The sequence below is a fragment of the Eurosta solidaginis genome, chromosome 1 (genome assembly GCF_040869045.1).
Source record: "Eurosta solidaginis isolate ZX-2024a chromosome 1, ASM4086904v1, whole genome shotgun sequence".
In the NCBI taxonomy this organism is placed as follows: domain Eukaryota; kingdom Metazoa; phylum Arthropoda; class Insecta; order Diptera; family Tephritidae; genus Eurosta; species Eurosta solidaginis.
Genome location: NC_090319.1, coordinates 26701508 through 26723273, shown reverse-complemented (window position 1 = coordinate 26723273; position 21766 = coordinate 26701508). Strand labels below are relative to the sequence as shown.

The 21766-nt window shown below is 38.6% G+C and overlaps 1 protein-coding gene across 2 annotated transcripts in view; it reads right to left on the bottom strand.

The window, feature by feature from the left end:
• The window catches only part of LOC137250530 (uncharacterized), a 74229-nt gene extending 52621 nt beyond the window's left edge, over window positions 1–21608 (bottom strand). The window contains exons 1-2 of one of the 2 annotated variants that reach the window (XM_067783501.1): window positions 21408–21608; window positions 11002–16634 (exon numbers count right to left, since the gene is read on the bottom strand). In XM_067783501.1, the coding sequence (XP_067639602.1) occupies window positions 11471–12739 (1269 nt within the window). In that variant the 5' untranslated portion in view covers window positions 12740–16634; window positions 21408–21608 and the 3' untranslated portion in view covers window positions 11002–11470. Of the gene's footprint in view, window positions 1–11001; window positions 16635–21407 lie in introns of those variants that run through there. The other variant, XM_067783520.1, reaches the window with a different exon arrangement.
• Between the last annotated feature and the right edge of the window lie 158 nt (window positions 21609–21766).

Here is a 21766-nt window from a genome sequence, read left to right as displayed (position 1 = left end):
TTGTAATTTTCTAAACTTAAACTGGAAAAGGTGTAGACAAATTAAAAAGGGCGGAGCCATGCCCATTTTGAAATTTCTTTTATTTTTGTATTTTGTTACACCATATCATTACTAGAGTTGAACATTGACATAATTTACTTATAACGGTAAAGATATTGAATTTTTTGTTAAAATTTGACTTCTAAACATTTTTTTTTAAGTGGGCGTGTTCGTCATCGGATTTTGTTAACTTTTATTAGGCGCACATATAGTTCCTGCCAATTTTCATCATGATATCTACAACGACTGTCAAATTACAGCTTACAAAGCTTTTAAATTACCTTCTTTTAAAAGTGGGCGGTGCCACGCCCATTGTCCAAAATTTTACTAACTTTCTATTCTGCGTCATAAGTTCAACTCATCTACCAAGTTTCATCGCTTTATTCGTATTTGGTAATGAATTATCGCACTTTTTCGGTTTTTCGAAATTTTCGATATCGAAAAGTGGGCGTGGTTATAGTTCGATATCGTTCATTTTAAATAGCGATCTGAGATGAGTGCTCAGGAACCTGCATACCAAATTTCATCAAGATACCTCAAAATTTACTCAAGTTGTCGTGTTAACGGAAGGACAGACGGACATGGATAAATGAATTTCTTTTTTCGCCCAGATCATTTTGATATATAGAAGTCTATATCTATCTCGATTAGCTTATGCTGTTACGGATTACCGTTATGCGAACAAAATTAATATACTCTGTGAGCTCTGCTCAGCTGAGTGTAACAAGTAAAGGTGTCTAAGTTCGGGTGTAACCGAACATTATATACTCAGCGTGAACTTTAATTGTACATTTCATTTCAGATAAATTACTTTTATACAAAACACGTGGCACCGCCTGTTAAAAAAAAAAAATGTCTGCCCATTTCCTCTTACAATAAAACTTGATAAGTGCAATATCATTGTTTCAAAACTATTTTTTGCCAAGTTATAGCTTATTATTCTAGTCTAAGACCCTTTTGAATTGGTTTTATATCTAAGTTGCCGAGGTCTTTAACCGATCCCTTCTATTTTTACTAGAAATATTTTCTGCTATAGGGAACATTTGTGTACACAAATTTATTACGATCTGTTATTTTTCTTCGAGTTATGGCTCCCGAAACATAGAAAATTGCTTAGTCATAAAAGGGGCGGTGCCACGCACATTTTTTTAAATTTGAAGTTTTTCGTATGTATTGTTATAAATCCATTTGGGAAATGAAATACCAGTGATAAAGCTGTTTTGCGCAAAGATATAGCTTATTTTATTTGTCCACGACCCTTTTAAAAATATTTTATATAAAAGTGGGCGTGTTCTTTAACGGATTTCGTTCATTTTTCTTCAAAGCATTCCTTATAGTAAACCTCTCTGTCAAATTTTGTTACGATAAGCTTAACGATTTTTGATTTATGCTTAATAATATTTGTAAAATTGATTTTATCACAAGTGGGCGATGCCGTGGTTATCATCCGATTTCGCTCTTTTTCAATACCAATTTATTCTTGGCCCAGATAAGCTAGTGTGCCAAATTTGGTGAAGATATCTCAATATTTACTCAAGTTATCGTGCTAACGGACGGACGGACGGACATGGCTCAATCAAATTTTTTTTCGATACTGATGATTTTGATATATTGAAGTCTATATCTTTCTCGATTCCTTTATACCTGTACATTGTATAGGTGTACAACCAACCGTTATCCAATCAAAGTTAATATACTCTGTGTGCAAAGCACGCTGAGTATAAAAATAGGTAAGTACTTTGTGTGTGAATGCAAATTTTCTTGTTTTGACGCTATGACGTAAGCGTAAGTACTTAATTAAATTTGATGAAATTTGAAGATCCTAGCCGTAAAAAAGGGGCAAAAATGACATTTATATGAGGTATATTATATATATACCACCGATCTCTATGATTTTTTCAGACAACAATAGCTGTGTTCTTTTTTTTACATCTATAGACTTTTACGCTTAAACTTTATATGGACTGCTAAGCGTTAAACTTTAAATACACCTCTGAAATTGCTGTGCATAAAATTAGTACTACTAAATTTCAATACGCATTATATTCAGATGTAACTGAAATATGTGTATATGTTTCACCTCTACACTAATTCTATGTATCACCTCTAAAAAGGTGCGTGTCCACTATTTATCGCAACTGATTCAGCTATATGTTATACATTATGGCCACCAGATTTTAGGTGCATCCTGTTCTGCATATGGTTATTTAACCACCGCCGCTAGATGGGTCTCTTAAGCATTATCTAAGAGAGGATAAGCGTCTTTTTTACGCGCAAACGTAAACGTATACGCTTGCAAAAAATACGGCTAATATATGCTATACGCGTAAGCATTTGGTGAAATTTGAAGCTTCTAGCTGTTAAAATGGGACAGAAATTGCGAAAAGTTTCTTATCTGAGCAATAGGTTTTATGAGATATATACTACTAGCCTTTACCCGCGGCCCCGTCCGCGAGGAAAAAATAAAGTATATGGGTTATTCACGTTAGCCTGCTTATCAACTTATCTGTTTAAATTGTATTATTGTCAATGTATTTTATTTTTGTAATATAGTAAAAAAAATATCTAAATGTGCTGATAACCTGAAAGTTACGCTTACGTGAATAGTAAAATTCAGTTTTTTCGAATTAAAAAATAAATTTTGTTTTAAGTTAAATTAATTGATTGACAGGAGTGAAGAAACTACTATTCATAGAACGAAGGAGTGAAACTACAATTAGCTAAAATCAAAGAGAATTTTTTAGATGAAAATAGTGTTGCTTTTTCGGGTATTTAGTTGGTTAAAATATCACAAAAGTGTAATTATAGTTATAGCAGTTCGTTACAGAATTCACTTAAAAAACTCAAAAATAGAACGATATTAAAGATAAAACATACCGAATTTTAATTGCAAATAATTTTTAGCAAATCCATGGCCATAAAAGCTTATAATTTAAAAAGGCATGTGTGCTGATCTACCGGTTTCGAAGAGGCCTTAAATGCTCCCGGAAGGGTACCAAAATGATACAAAATAGCTCCGAAATGATCCCAACGGGATCCCGGACAAATCCCGAAACCCATCCATAAATGATCCCTGAGGGGTCTCCAAATTATCCCGAAATGAGTCTAACGGGATCCCGAACGGCTCCCGAAAACTATCCAGAAATGATGCCTGAAGGGTCCAAAAATGATCCTGAAGTAGTACCGAGAAAGGCCCGATATAACCCTGACGGAATCTAGAACGGTTCCCGAAAGCTAACCAGAAATGATACAGGAATCTTCCCCAAATGACCCCGAAAAAGTCCCGACATTACACAGGGGGGTCCCGAAACCTATACAGTAATGATCCCCGGATGGATCCCGAAAACCATCCAGAAATGATGCCGGAAGGGACCCCAAATGATCCCGAAAAAGTCCCGAAAATCCCCGACGGGATCCAGGACGGATACCGAAAAACATCCAGATATGATGCCGGAAAGGCTCCCCAAATGATCCCGAAATAGTTCCGAAAAAGTCCCGAAATGACCCCGACGGGATCCCGAACGGAAGTCCCCAAATGATCCCGAAATGACGCTGACGGGATGCCGGACGGATCCTGAAAACCATCCAGAAATGATGCCGAAAGGGTCCCTAAATGATCCCGTGTTAGTCGCGAAAAGTCGCGAAATAACCCCGACGGGATCCCGGGCGGATCCCCAAAACCATATAGAAATGATGAAGGAAGGTACCCCAAATTATTCCGAAAAAGTTTGGAAATGACCCCGGATGGATCCCGAAAACCATCCAGAAATGATGCTGGAAGGGACCCCAAATGATCCCAAAAAAGTCCCGAAATGCCCCGACGGGATCCAGGTCGGACACCGAAAAACATCCAGATATGATGCCGGAAGGCTCCCCAAATGATCCCGAAATAGTTCCGAAAAAGTCCCGAAAAGACCCCGACGGGATCCCGAACGGATACTGAAAACCATCTAGAAATGATGCCGGTAGGTACCCCAAATAATCCCGAAATAGTCCCGAAATGACCACGCCGGAATCCCGGACGGATCCCGAAAGCCATCTAGAAATGATGCCGAAAGGGTATCTAAATGATCCCGTATTAGTCGAGAAAAAGTCCGTCCGGGATCCCGAAAACCATCCAGAAATTATGGCGGAGGAAACCCCAAATGATCCCGAAAAAGTCCCGAAATGACCCAGACGGGATCCCGGACGGATCCCGAAAACCATCTAGAAATTATGCCGAAAGGGTCTCTAATTGATCCCGTATTAGTCGAGAAAAAGCCCGCCCGGGATCCTGGAAACCATCCAGAAATTATGGCGGAGGAAACCCCAAATGATCCCGAAAAAGTCCCGAAATGACCCAGACGGGATCCTGGACGGATCCCGAAAACCATCTAGAAATGATACGGGAAGGTACCCCAAATGAACCCGAAATAGTCCCGAAATGACCCCGACAGGATCCCGGACGGATCCCGAAAACCATCTAGAAATGATACCGGAAGGTACCCCAAATGAACCCGAAATAGTCCCGAGATGACCCCGACGGGATTTCGGACGGATCCCGAAAACCATCCAGAAAAGATGCTGAAAGGATCCCAAATGATCCCGAAAAAGTCCCAAAATGACCCCGACGGGATCCCTGACGGATCCCGAAAACCATCTAGAAATGATACCGGAAGTGTCTCTAAATTATCCCGTATTAGTCGAGAAAAAGTCACGAAATTACCCCGACGGGATCCCGGACGGATCCCGAAAACCATCTAGAAATGATACGGGAAGGTATCCCAAATGAACCCGAAATAGTCCCGAAATGACCCGACGCGATTCCGGACGGATCCCGAAAACCATCTAGAAATGATACCGGAAGGTACCCCAAATGAACCCGAAATAGTCCCGAAATGACCCCGACGGGATCCCGGACGGATCCCGAAAACCATCCAGAAATGATGCCCAAAAGGGTCTCCAAATGATCCCGTATTAGTCGAGAAAGAGTCCCGAAATTTCCCGGACGGATCCCGAAAACCATCTAGAAATGATAGCGGAAGGTACCCCAAATGAACCCGAGAAAGTCCCGAAATGACCCCGACGGGATACCGGATGGATCCCGAAAACCATCCAGAAAATATGCTGAAAGGATCCCAAATGATCCCGAAAAAGTCCCGAAATTACCCCGACGGGATCCAGGTCGGATACCGAAAAACATCCAGATATGATGCCGGAAGGCTCCCCAAAAAATGACCCGAAATAGTCCCGAAATGACCCCGACAGGATCCCGGACGGATCCCGAAAACCATCTAGAAATGATACCGGAAGGTACCACAAATGAACCCGAAATAGTCCCGAGATGACCCCGACGGGATTCCGGACGGATCCCGAAAACCATCCAGAAAAGATGCTGAAAGGATCCCAAATGATCCCGAAAAAGTCCCGAAATGACCCCGACGGGATCCCTGACGGATCCCGAAAACCATCTAGAAATGATACCGGAAGTGTCTCTAAATGATCCCGTATTAGTCGAGAAAAAGTCACGAAATTACCCCGACGAGATCCCGGACGGATCCCGAAAACCATCTAGAAATGATACGGGAAGGTATCCCAAATGAACCCGAAATAGTCCCGAAATTACCCGACGGGATTCCGGACGGATCCCGAAAACCATCCAGAAAAGATGCTGAAAGGATCCCAAATGATCACGTAAAAGTCCCGAAATGACCCCGACGGGATCTCGGACGGATCCCGAAAACCATCTAGAAATGATACCGGAAGGTACCCCAAATGAACCCGAAATAGTCCCGAAATGACCCCGACGGGATCCCGGACGGATCCCGAAAACCATCCAGAAATGATGCCCAAAAGGGTCTCCAAATGATCCCGTATTAGTCGAGAAAGAGTCCCGAAATTTCCCGGACGGATCCCGAAAACCATCTAGAAATGATAGCGGAAGGTACCCCAAATGAACCCGAGAAAGTCCCGAAATGACCCCGACGGGATACCGGATGGATCCCGAAAACCATCCAGAAAATATGCTGAAAGGATCCCAAATGATCCCGAAAAAGTCCCGAAATTACCCCGACGGGATCCCGGACGGATCCCGAAAACCATCCAGAAATGATGGCGGAAGGGTCTCCAAATGATCCCGTATTAGTCGAGAAAAAGTCCCGAAATGAGCCCGACGGGATCCCGGACGGATCACGAAAACCATCTAGAAATGATACCGGAAGGTACCCCAAACGATACCGGAATAGTCCCAAATTACCCCGACGGGATCACAGACGAATACCGAAAACCATCAAGAAACGATGCCAGAAGGGTCCCCAAATCATCCCGAAATAGTCCAGAAAAGATAAAGGAAGGGTCCCAAAATGATCCCGAAATAGCGCCGAAATTGCCCCGACGGGATCCCGAAAACCATCCAGAAATGATGCCGAAAGGGTCCCCAAATTATCCCGTATTAGTCAAGAAAATCTCCCGAAATGACCCCGACGGGATCCCGGACGGATCGCGAAACCTATCCAGAAATGATGGCGGAAGGGACCCCAAATGATCCCGAAAAAGCCCCGAAATTAACCCGACGAGATCCCGGACGGACACCGAAAGCCATCCAGCAATGATCCCGGTAGGTACCCCAAACGATCCCGAAATAGTCAGGAAATGACTCCGTCGGGATCCCGGACGGATCCAGAAAACTATCCGGAAATGCTGCCGGAAAGGTCCTCAAATGATCACCTAATATTCCCGAAATTACCCCGACGGGATCCCGGACGGATCCCGAAAACCATCCAGAAATGATGACGGAAGATACCCCAAAGAAGAGGAAGAAGTAAACGGAACAGAAGTAAACAATTTAGCTTGCGCTCTTTATATTTATTTTAAATTAATATATTGATCTAAAGTAAAAGATAAACTCAATCATTGGAAAGGGAACATTATCTGAATGTCCCAAAAGTGAAGTTATCCTCCAACAACTAATATAAGAAGCAGATACCCTAAAATAATTTTTTGGCTGCAATCACCACTGCACATACAGCTGCACAGCAACAGCAACAAACACATACAACAAAAGAAGTATAAAGGGTAAGTCAAGTGGCATTGGATTGACACAGGATACGGCACAATTAGCGCAGAACTGCATTGGACACCTCCGCAAACCGAGTGTTGGAGTCGCAAAATCCATAATATATAATTATATTGGATTAACCTCCATTAGTGCTCTGTTACTGCGCTACCGACGCACAGTGGCGCCTTTTGAGTTTTTTCTTTGCAAAAATCATAAGTTTTGAACCAATGAAGATATTTTGAAAATTTAATTTGCAAATGAAAGCTAATTACTTGAGGTTTTATTGTGGGAAAGCTCAGAGTGTCACAGATACAGGGTGCTTCAAAAAAATTCGTCAAATTCGAAAATTTTTGAAAAATGCAAAAACAAAATGTTTTTAGTAAAAAATAAAAAAAAATTAAATGAGATTTGTCTTATAATGACGTATTTAAGCATTAAATAAGATAAACTAATGATTTTGATAAGATAGCGTGGCACTGCCCACTTGTGATAAAAAGTTTTATCTAAGTAGTCACGTAATCAATAACTACCAAAATCGATAGACGTATTGTTTCTTTTAAATGGCAATACTCTTATAAAACTCAAATGTCCGTTTTTGGTGCCACAATAACAAGGTGCTTCAAAATACATTGTAAAATTTTACATGTTTTTATACTCAGTTGAGCAGAGCTCACAGAGTATATTAACTTTGATTGGATAACGGTTCGTTGTACAGGTATAAAGGAATCGAGATAGATATAGACTTCCATATATTAAAATCATCAGTATCGAAAAAAAATTCGATTGAGCCATGTCCGTCCGTCCGTCTGCCCGTTAACACGATAACTTGAGTAAATTTTTTGGTATCTTGATGAAATTTGGAATGTAGGTTCCTGGGCACCCATTTCAGATCTCGATTTAAAATGAACGATATCGGACAATAACCACGCCCACTTTTTCGATATCGAAGATTTCGAAAAATCGAAAAAGTGCGATAATTAATTACCAAATACGGATTAAGCGATGAAACTTGGTAAGTTAGTTGAACTTATGATGCAGAATAGAAAAATAGTAAAATTTTGGAGAATGGGCGTGGCACCGCCCACTTTTAAAAGAGGGTAATTTAGAAGTTTTGCAAGCTGTTATTTGGCATTCGTTGAAGATATCATGATGAAATTTGGCAGGAACGTTACTTTTGTTACTATATGTCTGCTTACTAAAAATTAGTAAAATCGGAGAACGATCACGCCCACTTTTTAAACAATTTTTTTTTTAATTCAAATTTTAAAAGAAAAGTTAATATCTTTACAGAATATAAGTAAATTATGCCAACATTCCACTCCAGCAATGATATGGTGCAACAAAATACAAAAATAAAAGAAAATTGCAAAATGGGCGTGGCTCCGCCCTTTTTCATTTAATTTGTCTAGGATACTTTTAATGCCATAAGTCGAACAAAAATTTACCAATCCTTGTGAAATTTGGTAGAGGCTTAGATTTTAGGACGATAACTGTTTTCTGTAAAAAAGGGCGAAATCGGTTGAAGCCGCGCCCATTTTTTATACACAGTCGACCGTCTGTCCTTCCGCTCGGCCTTTAACACGATAACTTGAGCAAAAATCGATATATATTTACTAAACTCAGTTCACGTACTTATCTGAGCTCACTTTGTATTGGTCTAAAAAATGGCAGAAATCCGACTATGACCACGCCCACTTTTTCGATATCGAAAATTACGAAAAATGAAAAAAATGCCATAATTATATACCAAATACGAAAAAAGGGATGAAACATGGTAATTGTATTGGTCTATTGACGCAAAATATAACTTTAGAAAAAAACTTGGTAAAATGGGTGTGACACCTACCATATTAAGTAGAGGAAAATGAAAAAGTTTTGCAAGGCGAAATCAAAAGCCCATGGAATCTTGGAAAGAATACTGTTCGTGGTATTACATATATAAATAAATTAGCGGTACCCGACAGATGAAGTTCTGAATCACCGTGGTCCACATTTAGTCGATATCTCGAAAACGCCTTCACATATACAACTAAGGGCCACTCCCTTTTAAAACCCTCATTAATACCTTTAATTGATACCCATATCGTACAAACACATTCTAGAGTCACTCCTGGTCCACGTTTATGGCGATATCTCGAAAAGGCGTCTACATATAGAACTAAGGCCCACTCCTTTTTAAAACACTCATTAACACCTTTCATTTGATACCCATATCGTACAAAAAAATTCTAGAGTCACCCCTGGCCCACCTTTATGGCGATATCTCGAAAAGGCATCCACCTATGGAACTAAGGCCCACTCCCTTTTAAAATACTCATTAACACTTTTCATTTGATACCCATACCGTTTTGTTTGATACCCATATTGTACAAACGCATTCTAGAGTCAACACTGGTCCAATTTTATAACGATATTCCGAAAAGGCGTCCATCTATAGAACTAAGGCCCACTCCCTTTTAAAATACTCATTAACACCTTTCGTTTGATACCCATATAGTACAAACAAATTCTAGAGTCACCCCTGGTCCACCTTTATGGCGATATCTCGAAAAGGCGTCCACATATAGAACTAAGGCCCACGCCCTCTTAAAATAATCATTAATACCTTTCGTTTGACACCCATATTGTACAAACGCATTCTAGAGTCACCCCTGGTCCCCTTTATGGCGATATCACGAAACGGCGTCCACCTATGGAAATAAGGATCACTCCCTTTTAAAATACTCATTAACACCTTTCATTTGATACCCATATCGTACAAACAAATTCTAGGGTCACCCCTGGTCCACCTTTATGGCTATATCTCGAAACGGCGTCCACCTATGGAAATAAGGATCACTCCCTTTTAAAATACTCATTAACACCTTTCATTTGATACCCATATCGTAGAAACAAATTCTAGGGTCACCCCTGGTCCACCTTTATGGCGATATCTCGAAAATGCGTCCACATATAGAACTAAGGCCCACGCCCTCTTAAAATACTCATTAATACCTTTCGTTTGACACCCATATTGTACAAACGCATTCTAGAGTCACCCCTGGTCCCCTTTATGGCGATATCACGAAACGGCGTCCACCTATGGAAATAGGGATCACTCCCTTTTAAAATACTCATTAAAACCTTTCATTTGATACCCATATCGTACAAACAAATTCTAGGGTCACCCCTGGTCCACCTTTATGGCGATATCTCGAAACGGCGTCCACCTATGGAAATAAGGATCACTCCCTTTTAAAATACTCATTAACACCTTTCATTTGATACCCATATCATACAAAGAAATTCTAGAGTCAACCCTGATTCACCTTTATGGCGATATCCCTAAATGGCGTCCACCTCTAGAACTATGGCCCACTCCCTCTTAAAATACTCTTAAATACCTTTAATTTGATACACATATCATACAAACACATTCCAGGGTTACCCTCGGTTCATTTTCCTACATGGTTATTTTCCCTTATGTTGCCACCATAGCTGAGTATTAATGTTCGGTTACACCCGAACTTAACCTTCCTTACTTGTTTTTTTTTAATTTACAAGCCAAATATGTATTTTATTAATAACTAAAATTTATTGACAGTGGTTCAATGAAATTTTATTTGAGCTCAAGATTAAACAGCCAACGAATTTTGGAAAAGGGGAGTGGCACTGCCCATTTATGCTAAAAAGTTTGATCTTACTAACCGCTTTACAAATTTGTAACAAACTCGATAGACGTATTGATGTCTATAAAAATTGAATACTCGTTTGAAGCCAAAATGCCTAAGCTTTAAAATAAATTTGATAAACTTCAGAGGAATGCAATAACGAAAAGTATATATTTATAATTTACTAAATTAATTAATTGTTTTATTTGAAATAAAAAATTAACTTGTACATAGATATTCTATTTTTCAATAAAGTAACAAAATTGATTAGTAAATCTCTTTTTCACTGTTGTGATAAGAAGTGAGAAACTTATTTTACTTAACATAGTCATCGTCACTGGAACATATATCTAACAAAGCAACCATTTCTGAGCTATACGCATCTGTAAGATCTTTTTGTGTTCTTGCGTACCTCATAGATGATATGACTGGATCAGAAGAGATAGCTAACATGTTGAAAAGGCCTTCGTTTTGTCTAACTCGTGATACTTTGCAGGTGTTCATACATCTATATCTTTTGTAGTCCTTGTTTTTAGATTCTTGAGCTTCTTCAGACAATTCTCCTAATGGTAAGCACTGGTACTCTATTAAATCTTTTCCATGTGCTAAATTTTATGTACCGTTGGTGTAAGTTTCTTCTCAGGATACTTTTGATGCAGCAACTCTGTAGTTTTAGATGCATATTCTCCAAATTTGGGTCCATTAACTGGTTCATGGCAGTTTAAAATATTTAAATTACTCCCAATCATTTCACAATATCTCTATCAACTTTTGTTATGTGAGCAGTCACTTCATCGTTTTCAAAAAATCTTCTTAAGAAGTTACCATCATTTGTATTTCCGCATTCATACTTTGGACAGTCAACTCTAAGGCCAATCTCTTTATAGAATGCATCCTGAATTATTTTTTTTCTCCTGTTTTGTTTCTCCTTACATGTTGTATTGTCGACGAAAACTTCTCCTTGTTGTGGTAGTGTATAAGCCAGCTTCAAAACAAATTCCATACATCTTATCCTAGCATGCAAAGGAGAAATTCCATACTCATAATTTAGTTCGTCAGTTATTGAATCATCAACATTTTCAAAGTCTTTTTGGCTCTTACAAATTGGATATTTCATTGTAGATGTCGTATTTGTTATTAAGTTCAAAACTTTTCCATCGACCATTGTTAGAAGAAGATCATGCTTTATTTTAATGACATTCCCCTCTTCAATTTCAATTATTGTTGGTTCTAATATGGCATTTTGATTTTTTATATCACTCACTGTAGCTTTTATGAGTTCCGAAGACTCCTGCTCGTATTGAAATAATATCGGGCGGCACAATATAGTTGATGACGGAGGTGGATTTTTCCAATATTCTGAAGCTTCATCTTTTAGCCGTAATGGAACAATAGAAGCCATAAACATATTACTATCTGTAATTGTTTCATCGTCTACATTTATTCTTTGTTTATATGCGCTTTGTACTGATGATCTATCACAGTCCCACTTAGTTATCAATGCTAGCTCCTTTGGCAGTGATTTCAACTTTCCTTCAGTAAAACTTTGAAGGAGACGTGTAGACGTATGATCCATTAAGTTTTGTAGCTTAATATCAGCTGATACTTCGGTCATTTTGGGACTTAGAGGAACTGCTTCTTTCTTGGCTTGAGTAATTTTTTTGTATCCAGGTAAAATATCGGCATTACGTTGCAATAATGACTTACGCAATATAATATATTTTTTCTTCGTTAAGCCGAGATCTATAAACAGCGCCAAAGCTTCTTCGGGAGTGTATTTCCTAGGTAGCGCATTTGGTGGTGTGGGAATGCTGTTTTTGATCCTCATCAGTCGCACTGGACTTGCTACTGCAACTGCTTTTGTTATATGAGACTTCACGTTTTCTTCGCCTTTTTTATATTTAGTAGCCAGTACTTCTGGAAGATGAGTCGTGGCCATAGCTTTTGTGGTATCAGCAGCTTCCTTTTCCTTGTGTAGGTAGAACACTCTTCTATGGGTATTGTTGGTCTCCATCTAGTTGGATTCATATTAAGTAGAAGAAAATGAAAAAGTTCTGCAGGGCGAAGTCAAAAGCCCTTGGAATCTTGGCAGGAATACTGTTCGTGATATTATATATATAAATAAATTAGGGGTACTCGACAGATGATGTTCTGGGTCACCCTGGTCCACATTTTTGTCGATATCTCGAAAACGCCTTCACATATACAACTACTGCCACTCCCTTTTAAAACGCTCATTAATACCTTTAATTTGATACCCATATCGTACAAACTCATTATAGAGTCACCCCTGGTCCACCATTATGGCGATATCTCGAAAACGCGCCCACCTATAGAACCAAGGCCCACTCCCTTTTAAAATACTCAGTAACACCTTTCGTTTCACACCCATATTGTACAAACAAATCCTAGTGTCACCCCTGGTCCACCTTTATGGCGATATCTCGAAAAGGCGTCCACCTATAGAACTAAGGCCCACTCCATTTTAAAATACCCTTTAACACCTTTAATTTGATACCCATATCGTACAAACAAATTCTAGAGTCACCCCAGGTCCACCTTTATGGCGATATCTCGAAAAGGCGTCCACCTATAGAACTAAGGCCCACGCCCTTTTAAAATACTCATTAGCACCTTTCATTTGATACCCATATCGTACAAACAAATTCTAGAGTCACCCCTGGTCCACCAATATGGCGATATCGCAAAGGCATCCACCTAGAGAACAAAGGCCCACTCCCTTTTAAAATACTCATTAACTCCTTCCATTTGATACCCATATCGTACAAAAAATTCTAGAGTCACCCCTAGTCCACCTTTATGGCGATATCTCGAAAAGGCGTCCACCTATAGAACTAAGGCCCACGCCCTTTTAAAATACTGATTAACACCTTTCATTTGATACCCATATCGTACAAATAAATTCTAGACTCACCCTTGGTCCACCTTTATGGCGATATCTCGAAAAGGCGTACACCTATAGAACTAAGGCCCACTCCCTTTTAAAATACTCATTAACACTTTTCATGTGATACCCATATTGTAAAAACAAATTCTAGAGTCACCCCTGGTCCACCTTTATGGCGATATCTCGAAAAGTCGTCCACCTATAGAACTAAGGCCCACTCCCTTTTAAAATACTCATTAACACCTTTCGTTTGATACCCATATTGTACAAACGCATTCTAGAGTCACCCCTGGTCTGCCTTTATGGCGATATCTCGAAAAGCCGTCCACCTATAGAATTAAGGCCCACTCCCTTTTAAAATACTCACTAACACCTTTCATTTGATACCCATATTGTACAAACGCATTCTAGAGTCACCCCTGGTCCACCTTTATGGCGATATCTCGGAAAGGCGTCCACCTATAGAACTAAGGCCCACTCCCTTTTAAAATACTCATTAACACTTTTCATTTGATACCCATATTGTACAAACGCATTCTAGAGTCACCCCTGGTCCACCTTTATGGCGATATCTCGAAAAGGCGTCCACCTATAGAACTAAGACCCGCTCCCTTTTAAAATACTCATTAACACCTTTCGTTTGATACCCATATTGCAAAGACGCATTCTAGAGTCACCCCTGGTCCGCCTTTAAGGCGATATCTCGAAAAGGCGTTCACCTATAGAACTAAGACCCACTCCCTTTTAAAATACTCATTAACACCTTTCATTTGATACCCATATTGTACGAACGCATTCTAGAGTCACCCACGCATTCTAGAGTCACCCCTGGTCCACCTTTATGGCGATATCTCGGAAAGGCGTCCACCTATAGAACTAAGGCCCACTCCCTTTTAAAATACTCATTAACACTTTTCATTTGATACCCATATTGTACAAACGCATTCTAGAGTCACCCCTGGTCCACCTTTATGGCGATATCTCGAAAAGGCGTCCACCTAGAGAAGTAAGGCCCACTCCCTATTAAAATACTTATTAGCACCTTTCGTTTGGTACCCATATTGTGCTGACGCTTCCAGAGTCACCCCTGGTCCACCTTTATGGCGATATCTCGAAAAGGCGTCCACCTATAGAACTAAGGCCCACTCCCTTTTAAAATACTCATTACCCATATTGTACAGACGCATTCTAGAGTCACCCCTGGTCCGCCTTTATGGTGATATCTCGAAAAGGCGTCCACCTATAGAAGTAAGGCCCACTCCCTTTTAAAATACTCATTAACACCTTTCATTTGATACCCATATTGTACAAACGTATTCTAGAGTCACCCCTGGTCCACCTTTATGGCGATATCTCGGAAAGGCGTCCACCTATAGAACTAAGGCCCACTCCCTTTTAAAATACTCATTAACACCTTTCGTTTGATACCCATATTGTACAGACGCTTCCAGAGTCACCCCTGGTCCACCTTTATGGCGATATCTCGAAAAGGCGTCCACCTATAGAACTAAGGCCCACTCCCTTTTAAAATACTCATTACCCGTATTGTACAGACGCATTCTAGAGTCACCCCTGGTCCGCCTTTATGGTGATATCTCGAAAAGGTGTCCACCTATAGAAGTAAGGCCCACTCCCTTTTAAAATACTCATTAACACCTTTCGTTTGATACCCATATTGTGGTGTCCACCTATAGAACTAAGGCCCACTCCCTTTTAAAATACTCATTAACACCTTTCATTTGATACCCATATTGTACAAACGCATTCTAGAGTCACCCCTGGTCCACCTTTATGGCGATATCTCGAAAAGGCGTCCACCTATAGAACTAAGGCCCACTCCCTTTTAAAATACTCATTAACACCTTTCGTTTTATACCCATATTGTACAGACGCATTCTAGAGTCACCCCTGGTCCGCCTTTATGGCGATATCTCGAAAAGGCATCCACCTATAGAACCAGGGCCCACTCCCTTTTAAAATACTCATTAACACCTTTCATTTGATACCCATATTGTACAAACGCATTCTAGAGTCACCCCTGGTCCACCTTTATGGCGATATCTCGAAAAGGCATCCACCTATAGAACTAAGGCCCACTCCCTTTTAAAATACTCATTAACACCTTTCATTAGATACCCATATTGTACAAACAAATTCTAGAGTCAGCCCTGGTCCACCTTTATGGCGATATCTCTAAATGGCGTCCACCCATAGAACTGTAGCCTACTCCCTCTTAAAATACTCTTTAATACCTTCCATTTTATACACATGTCATACAAACACATTCCAGGGTTACCCTAAGTTCATTTTCCTACATGGTGATTTTCCCCTATTTTGTCTCCATAGCTCTTAGCTGAGTATGTAATGTTCGGTTACACCCGAACTTAGCCTTCCTTACTTGTTTCATTTAGAAATGGTGTTACCAGATTCTTGTATTACACAAATATAATGAACTTGGGTACAGAAATTCAGAAATCCTAGAAAATATTTTACCGACTTACTTTGCTGTTGTGTTTAAAAAGTTTTTCACAATAATTAGAAAAACTATATCGTTAGCTTAATGTGAAAATGTGCTAAGTCACTTTTTTTGAAAAATTGTATTTTAAAGCAGTTTTAAAACTGAATTCAAAATACATCGATCACAAAAAAAAATATTTAAAATTTTCATTTCTACGTGCTGTGGGCCATGATTCAATCACAAGAGGTTTGCTCGACAGACACATTTTTTCACAATTGCAGCCATTTTGCTCCCAAATCGAATTGGCATCCGTTAACTGTGTCGTTTCTTTGCGAATTTTCGAAAAATGTTAGTAGTAGAAATAGGAGGCCATTAGTTTACAAATGCCCGATAAGTACTGAACTGCATAATTCCTTAGAACTTTTTTTTTAGTTTTATAGTGAATTTATTAACTATGCCTCGATCTATTAGTATGGCTGAACATTGAACATAGGTAATTTTATGAAAAGTGAGGACACCAAGAACTCGTGCACTTTCGTAAACCTGTAAATATACAAAGCCTAAATCAATTCAAAATTCATCGTTCAACGTCAAAACCTCGACTATTAAATTGATTCACATAAAAATGTCATTAGTATATAATAGAGATGCCATAACGACACAGGATTCTACTGCTAATACGCGTCCAAAAATATCGTGAGAGTTGACCTCGACAACAATAATCCGAAGGCGGAAAAGAAAAAATGTATCTCAGTCCGCAAATATTTGCAGTTGAAGTTGGCAATTTTCATGTGGTTGTTGTAATGTTTTTGTGCACTGAAAAAGATTTTGTGTACAAAGGGATTTTGCACGCATTTAATTTTGGTCCCACCTCGTTGGTGGACCGGCCAGGGCAATTTTTTATAAGCTCGGCTGAAGGCCGCCAACGCAACCAGGGGGTAATTTTTCCGGTTTTCGTCAATATCTTTTTAACGAGTAAACTTTTTATTTCTACCCTCGAATTATTGTTATCGAGGTCAATACGCGCCTTTTGACACTTCTCTGGATATTTTTGGCCGCGTATTAAAAGTCGACCTTCTCTTCTATTAATTTCGTATGTTCGGAAGATTCATCTCCATTTAAGAATTTGGGGATTTCGTTTATATTTAGAATATTATGTATATACTTATTTGATATAAGTATTCGGACGTCGTGAGGTAGTATCAAATGAACGCATTCCGAATATTCTAAATTAACGGTTTATTCGGAACGCTTCCATGAAGAGCTTTTCGAAATTTCAGAATAAAAAGGCGAATACTCCCTGTGTAGCAGGACCGCACAAAAGCTTAACTCTTCTGTCAAAGTTCTAGACAATAAGACATTGTCTTTTATTTTTGTTTTTGTCAGTTCATTGCGGCTGCTGAGTAGCGTATTACCCCATGTCGGCTGCCTGTTCAAAATCGTGCTATCTCAAAATATTTTTCAAAAATTTCCCAATTCAAGATTTGTCACAAAACCGCCCTATATTAGAGTTAGATTGAAGAACGTCTTATCTCAGAATGCTTTTCATTAACTCCCTCTTATGTCAAAATACATTGAACTTATGCTCATATAGGGAGTTTTTGAAACAAATTTTGAAATAGTGCATTTTTGAATAAAATTCTAACTTACGGCATTCTTCAAACAATTTCTGAAAGAATGACCAAACCAACATAACTTTATCAATTCACGAAATATTTAGGAGAAAATGAATTATTTCCCCAAAAACTTTTGGCATTTACAAATCTATTATCACTACTAATATGCTACCGAAGATACTTTCTACTACCATTTTCACTGAAGGGAATTGAATTATTCCCCCTTTTCCTTACTTCGTAAAAGCAACCCATCCAGATTTTTCACTTTGGGAGTGTCAAAGATGTTTCATCATTGGAGAACAAACCTCTAGTAATTGAATCATACTGTGGGCAATGATGTGTAAATGTGATAAGTCAACCTGTCAATAATATCAACCTGAATTACTAGTCATTTCTTTTTGCGCGCATTTTATTTATTTATTTAAGTCATTCAGTCTTATAGCTCATGCTTTGTTGTTGTTGTTGTATTAACGTTAAACAAAGACACTCCCCGAAGGCTTTGGGGAGTGTTACCGATGTTGATGGCCCTTTGCCGGATATAGATCCGTTACGTTCCGGTAACAAAGCACTACTAAGGTATTACTAGCGCGACCATCTCGGGAACGATTTATATGACCACAATCAACCTTCTAGGCCATCCCACCTTCCCCACCCCTTAGTTCCATGAGGAACTTGGGGTTGCCAGAGCCTCGGCTGTCAATGAAACAGGATTCGCCACGTTTAGGTGAGTTGACATTTGGGTTGGAGAAGCTACATATATATTGTGCTGACAACCCCTTGAGAGGGTTGCGAACACAACCCCTTGAAATTTGATTTACCCAATTGAGACATGCCTTTGGTGTTTGATAAATGCTTTCCCATTACTCTAATCTACTTCAATTCTTACATGTCGATAACTACATGCCTTGTTACAGACTAGTTAAAAATAGAAATCAACTCAAGCTTAAACTTATATAAGCTGTTATTAAAATTAAGAACACTACTGAATCTATTTGCTAGATGTATAGTCCTAGTTATAGGTTTATTCATAACATAATTCGTTTTATTAGTTTTTTAGATTAATAATTTATTATGCCGAAGATCACGCAGTGGAATATATGGAATGAAAAATTAGATAAATCAGAGCAATTCGTGCTAAAGTTTATTACATTATAGGCAAGCATGAGTGAGATAAAAGTTCTTCTGTTATGCAAAGCCTGAAGACGAAGCAATTTGTGACTGCTGGTATATCATGGAAGATCGTCTGACCAGTGAAGCATACGTAAAGAAATTTTGTAGACATTTTTGGAACTTTCTCAACTTTATAGGAGTTAGATTCATAGAAAGGGTTCCATATTATTGAGCAATATTCAATACCACTTCTGACCAAGGATATATAAAGTGCCTTCAACGTCATAGGGTCCTTAATGTCACTGGTGTTACGTCTACTTGCAACAAATTTTGGAACAACGAAATCAATGTGACTAGAAAAAGAGAGTTTGGAGTGAAAGATTACACTCAAGTCTTTACTTTCTTGACAACGATTAAGAGATTTAGCATTTAGTTTGTAGATAAAGTAGGTGGCAGTTGTCTTTATGGAATAAGATAAAACACAGCATTTGTTTGAATTTAAAAATAAGTTATTGTCTGCGCACCATCCGGCAAAAGAATACAGATCAGAACCGTTAGAAATAAAATAAATAAATAAATGTAAGGCGCCATAAAATTCGAAGAGATTTTAGGTCGAGCTTCTCTTCCAATTTACGTCGTGTTCCTTTTTTTAAATTTTTCCTACAAATTGGCGGGACGGGACCTACTTGTTTTATGCCGACTCCGAACGGCATCTGCGAGGCAGATGAGTTTTCACTGAGAGCTTTTCATGGAAGAAATACACTCGGAGTGCTTGCCAAACACTGCCGGGGGGCGACCCCGCTTAGAAAAATTTTCTTCTAATTGAAAAACCGTATTTCTAAAATTTTGATGTTGCTTTGCCTGGGGTGTGAACCCGGGGCATTCGGTGTGGTAGGCGGAGCACGCTACCATCACACCACGGTGGCCGCCGATAGTTAGAAATAATTTGACAAATCAAGAGTTTTTTTTTGTGAAATATATAGTTTAAGTGTTATATTTCAATCATTAAAGGGGAGGAGTGATGGGGAAACATATTGAGTAATAAGTGCTAAGTCAGAAGAAAAAATTTGTTTTGAGTGAGGAAATTGTGCCAAGTCATAAGATAGCTGCTGGGTAGAATACATGATTTTTATTTATCTTATTCAAAGCTTCTACACTCAAAAGTATTGCAACTAAGGTATCCTCGTTCACAGTTTTGAAAAAAAGGTTATTTCAAAAATTTTTAGTTTTTTTCGTCTCCTGTAAAATTCGTAAAAGTGACTTAGCACATTTTCACATTAAGCTAACGATATGTTTTCTATGCTTTTTACACTTAGAAGAGTAACTTCATGTAATAAATTAAATTTTTTATGAAAATCAATAACACTGAACTGAACAATTTTCGCCATGCTATAAAATTAAAATACTGTTTCACAGGAGCAACACTATTGTGACTACATAAACCCAGTTTCAATCTTTTACGTCCCTGCATAGAACCCTTATTGACCGTTTTCAACCGGAACAAGAATGGCAACTCAGATTTTTCCGTTATGTTAACTTAAGCGAGTGCCTGTCAGAAAGAAGTCATTGTACTTATCCACAATGTTCACAATAGTACTGTTATTTCTGTTGTCTGTTGAAGACAAGCATGCTAATAATTCCATACAAGATTTCAGAAGAAATATTCGCCGAAGATATCGACGTTCTTCCGAGTTTTTATCAGCTTTCGGCAAGAACTGTTCCCCAAAAGCGAAACGACATTTAGATACGAAAGCGGTTCGACATTTGGAAAATATTTCGATAGGAATAGGAAGTTGTTAAAACGATAAGACGAAAAGTATCGAGGAGAAAGTATATCTGTATCACGAAAGTTATACGCAGAACTGAAGCCATTTGAGTGGCAAACAGATACACCTTCGCGAATATCTCGTCAAAGCTGGGTTAACAGGAAGCGCATCTGGGAAGTCAAGTAAACCAAAAATGCAAATAAATTCGTTTGCCATAAATGAAAGTGCGAAAGTGTGTTCCTGCGAATGCAAGGACTAGAGAAAAATTTTGGGTTTTAAAATTATATAATAATATCTGGAAGGAAAACTTTGAAAAGGCATGCATAGATATGTTTTCAACAGACTGCAGAAATAAATCACCGATTTGATAACGTGGCCGAATCGATCCCCTCGGTATTTTAAAATTTAGTTTGCGTGTGAACGCATTGAATGTAGCCAATAGCCTATCAGAAATCAGATTCAGCGGGCTCAATGAGGTTATGTTAGGTTGAACTAGCTGGTCTGTGAGGACCCCAAATATACTGTATGCGTCCATTGTGTTTGTTTAACGACCAAACTGAGAAATAATATTTAAAAGCAGGACCTATCTTATAAAATAAGTCCGTCCTTTTGATAAAGCTTTCTAGGACCTATGCCACTAACTGTGCTATATCTTATTTAAATACAGGAAAAATTCAAAAACAGGATGTATATATTTCTCTAAATTTAAACCAAAGGATATATAGCAGTATGTGCTTTACTAATATACCGATTTGACTCTTAAAATGTCTTTTAATTTATAATACACTTTTTTTCTGAAAGGATAATATAATTTAGTTACTTACCTAGCAATCAGCATTTTGTAAAATATTAGATTGAAGAAATCACAACAAAATATCACTTACGTCTTCGACACTAAAACTGACAATGTGATATTAAAATTTTTCACACCTTTTATACTTGCAATCTATGCCGATTTTTTCAGCGAAAATTCCACACACACGCAAAACACATTATACCATTCCAAATAACAAAACAAAAACAGAAAGTAGCCTAAGTTCGGGTAATATTGGATAGACTCTACAGAAAAAATGAGATACAATCACGCAAAGCGACAGTTTCGCAATAGATTTAGGTCCGCCCCTTTTTTTTAAGATACATATACAAATTGGCGGCCATCGTGGCGTGATGGTAGCGTGCTCCG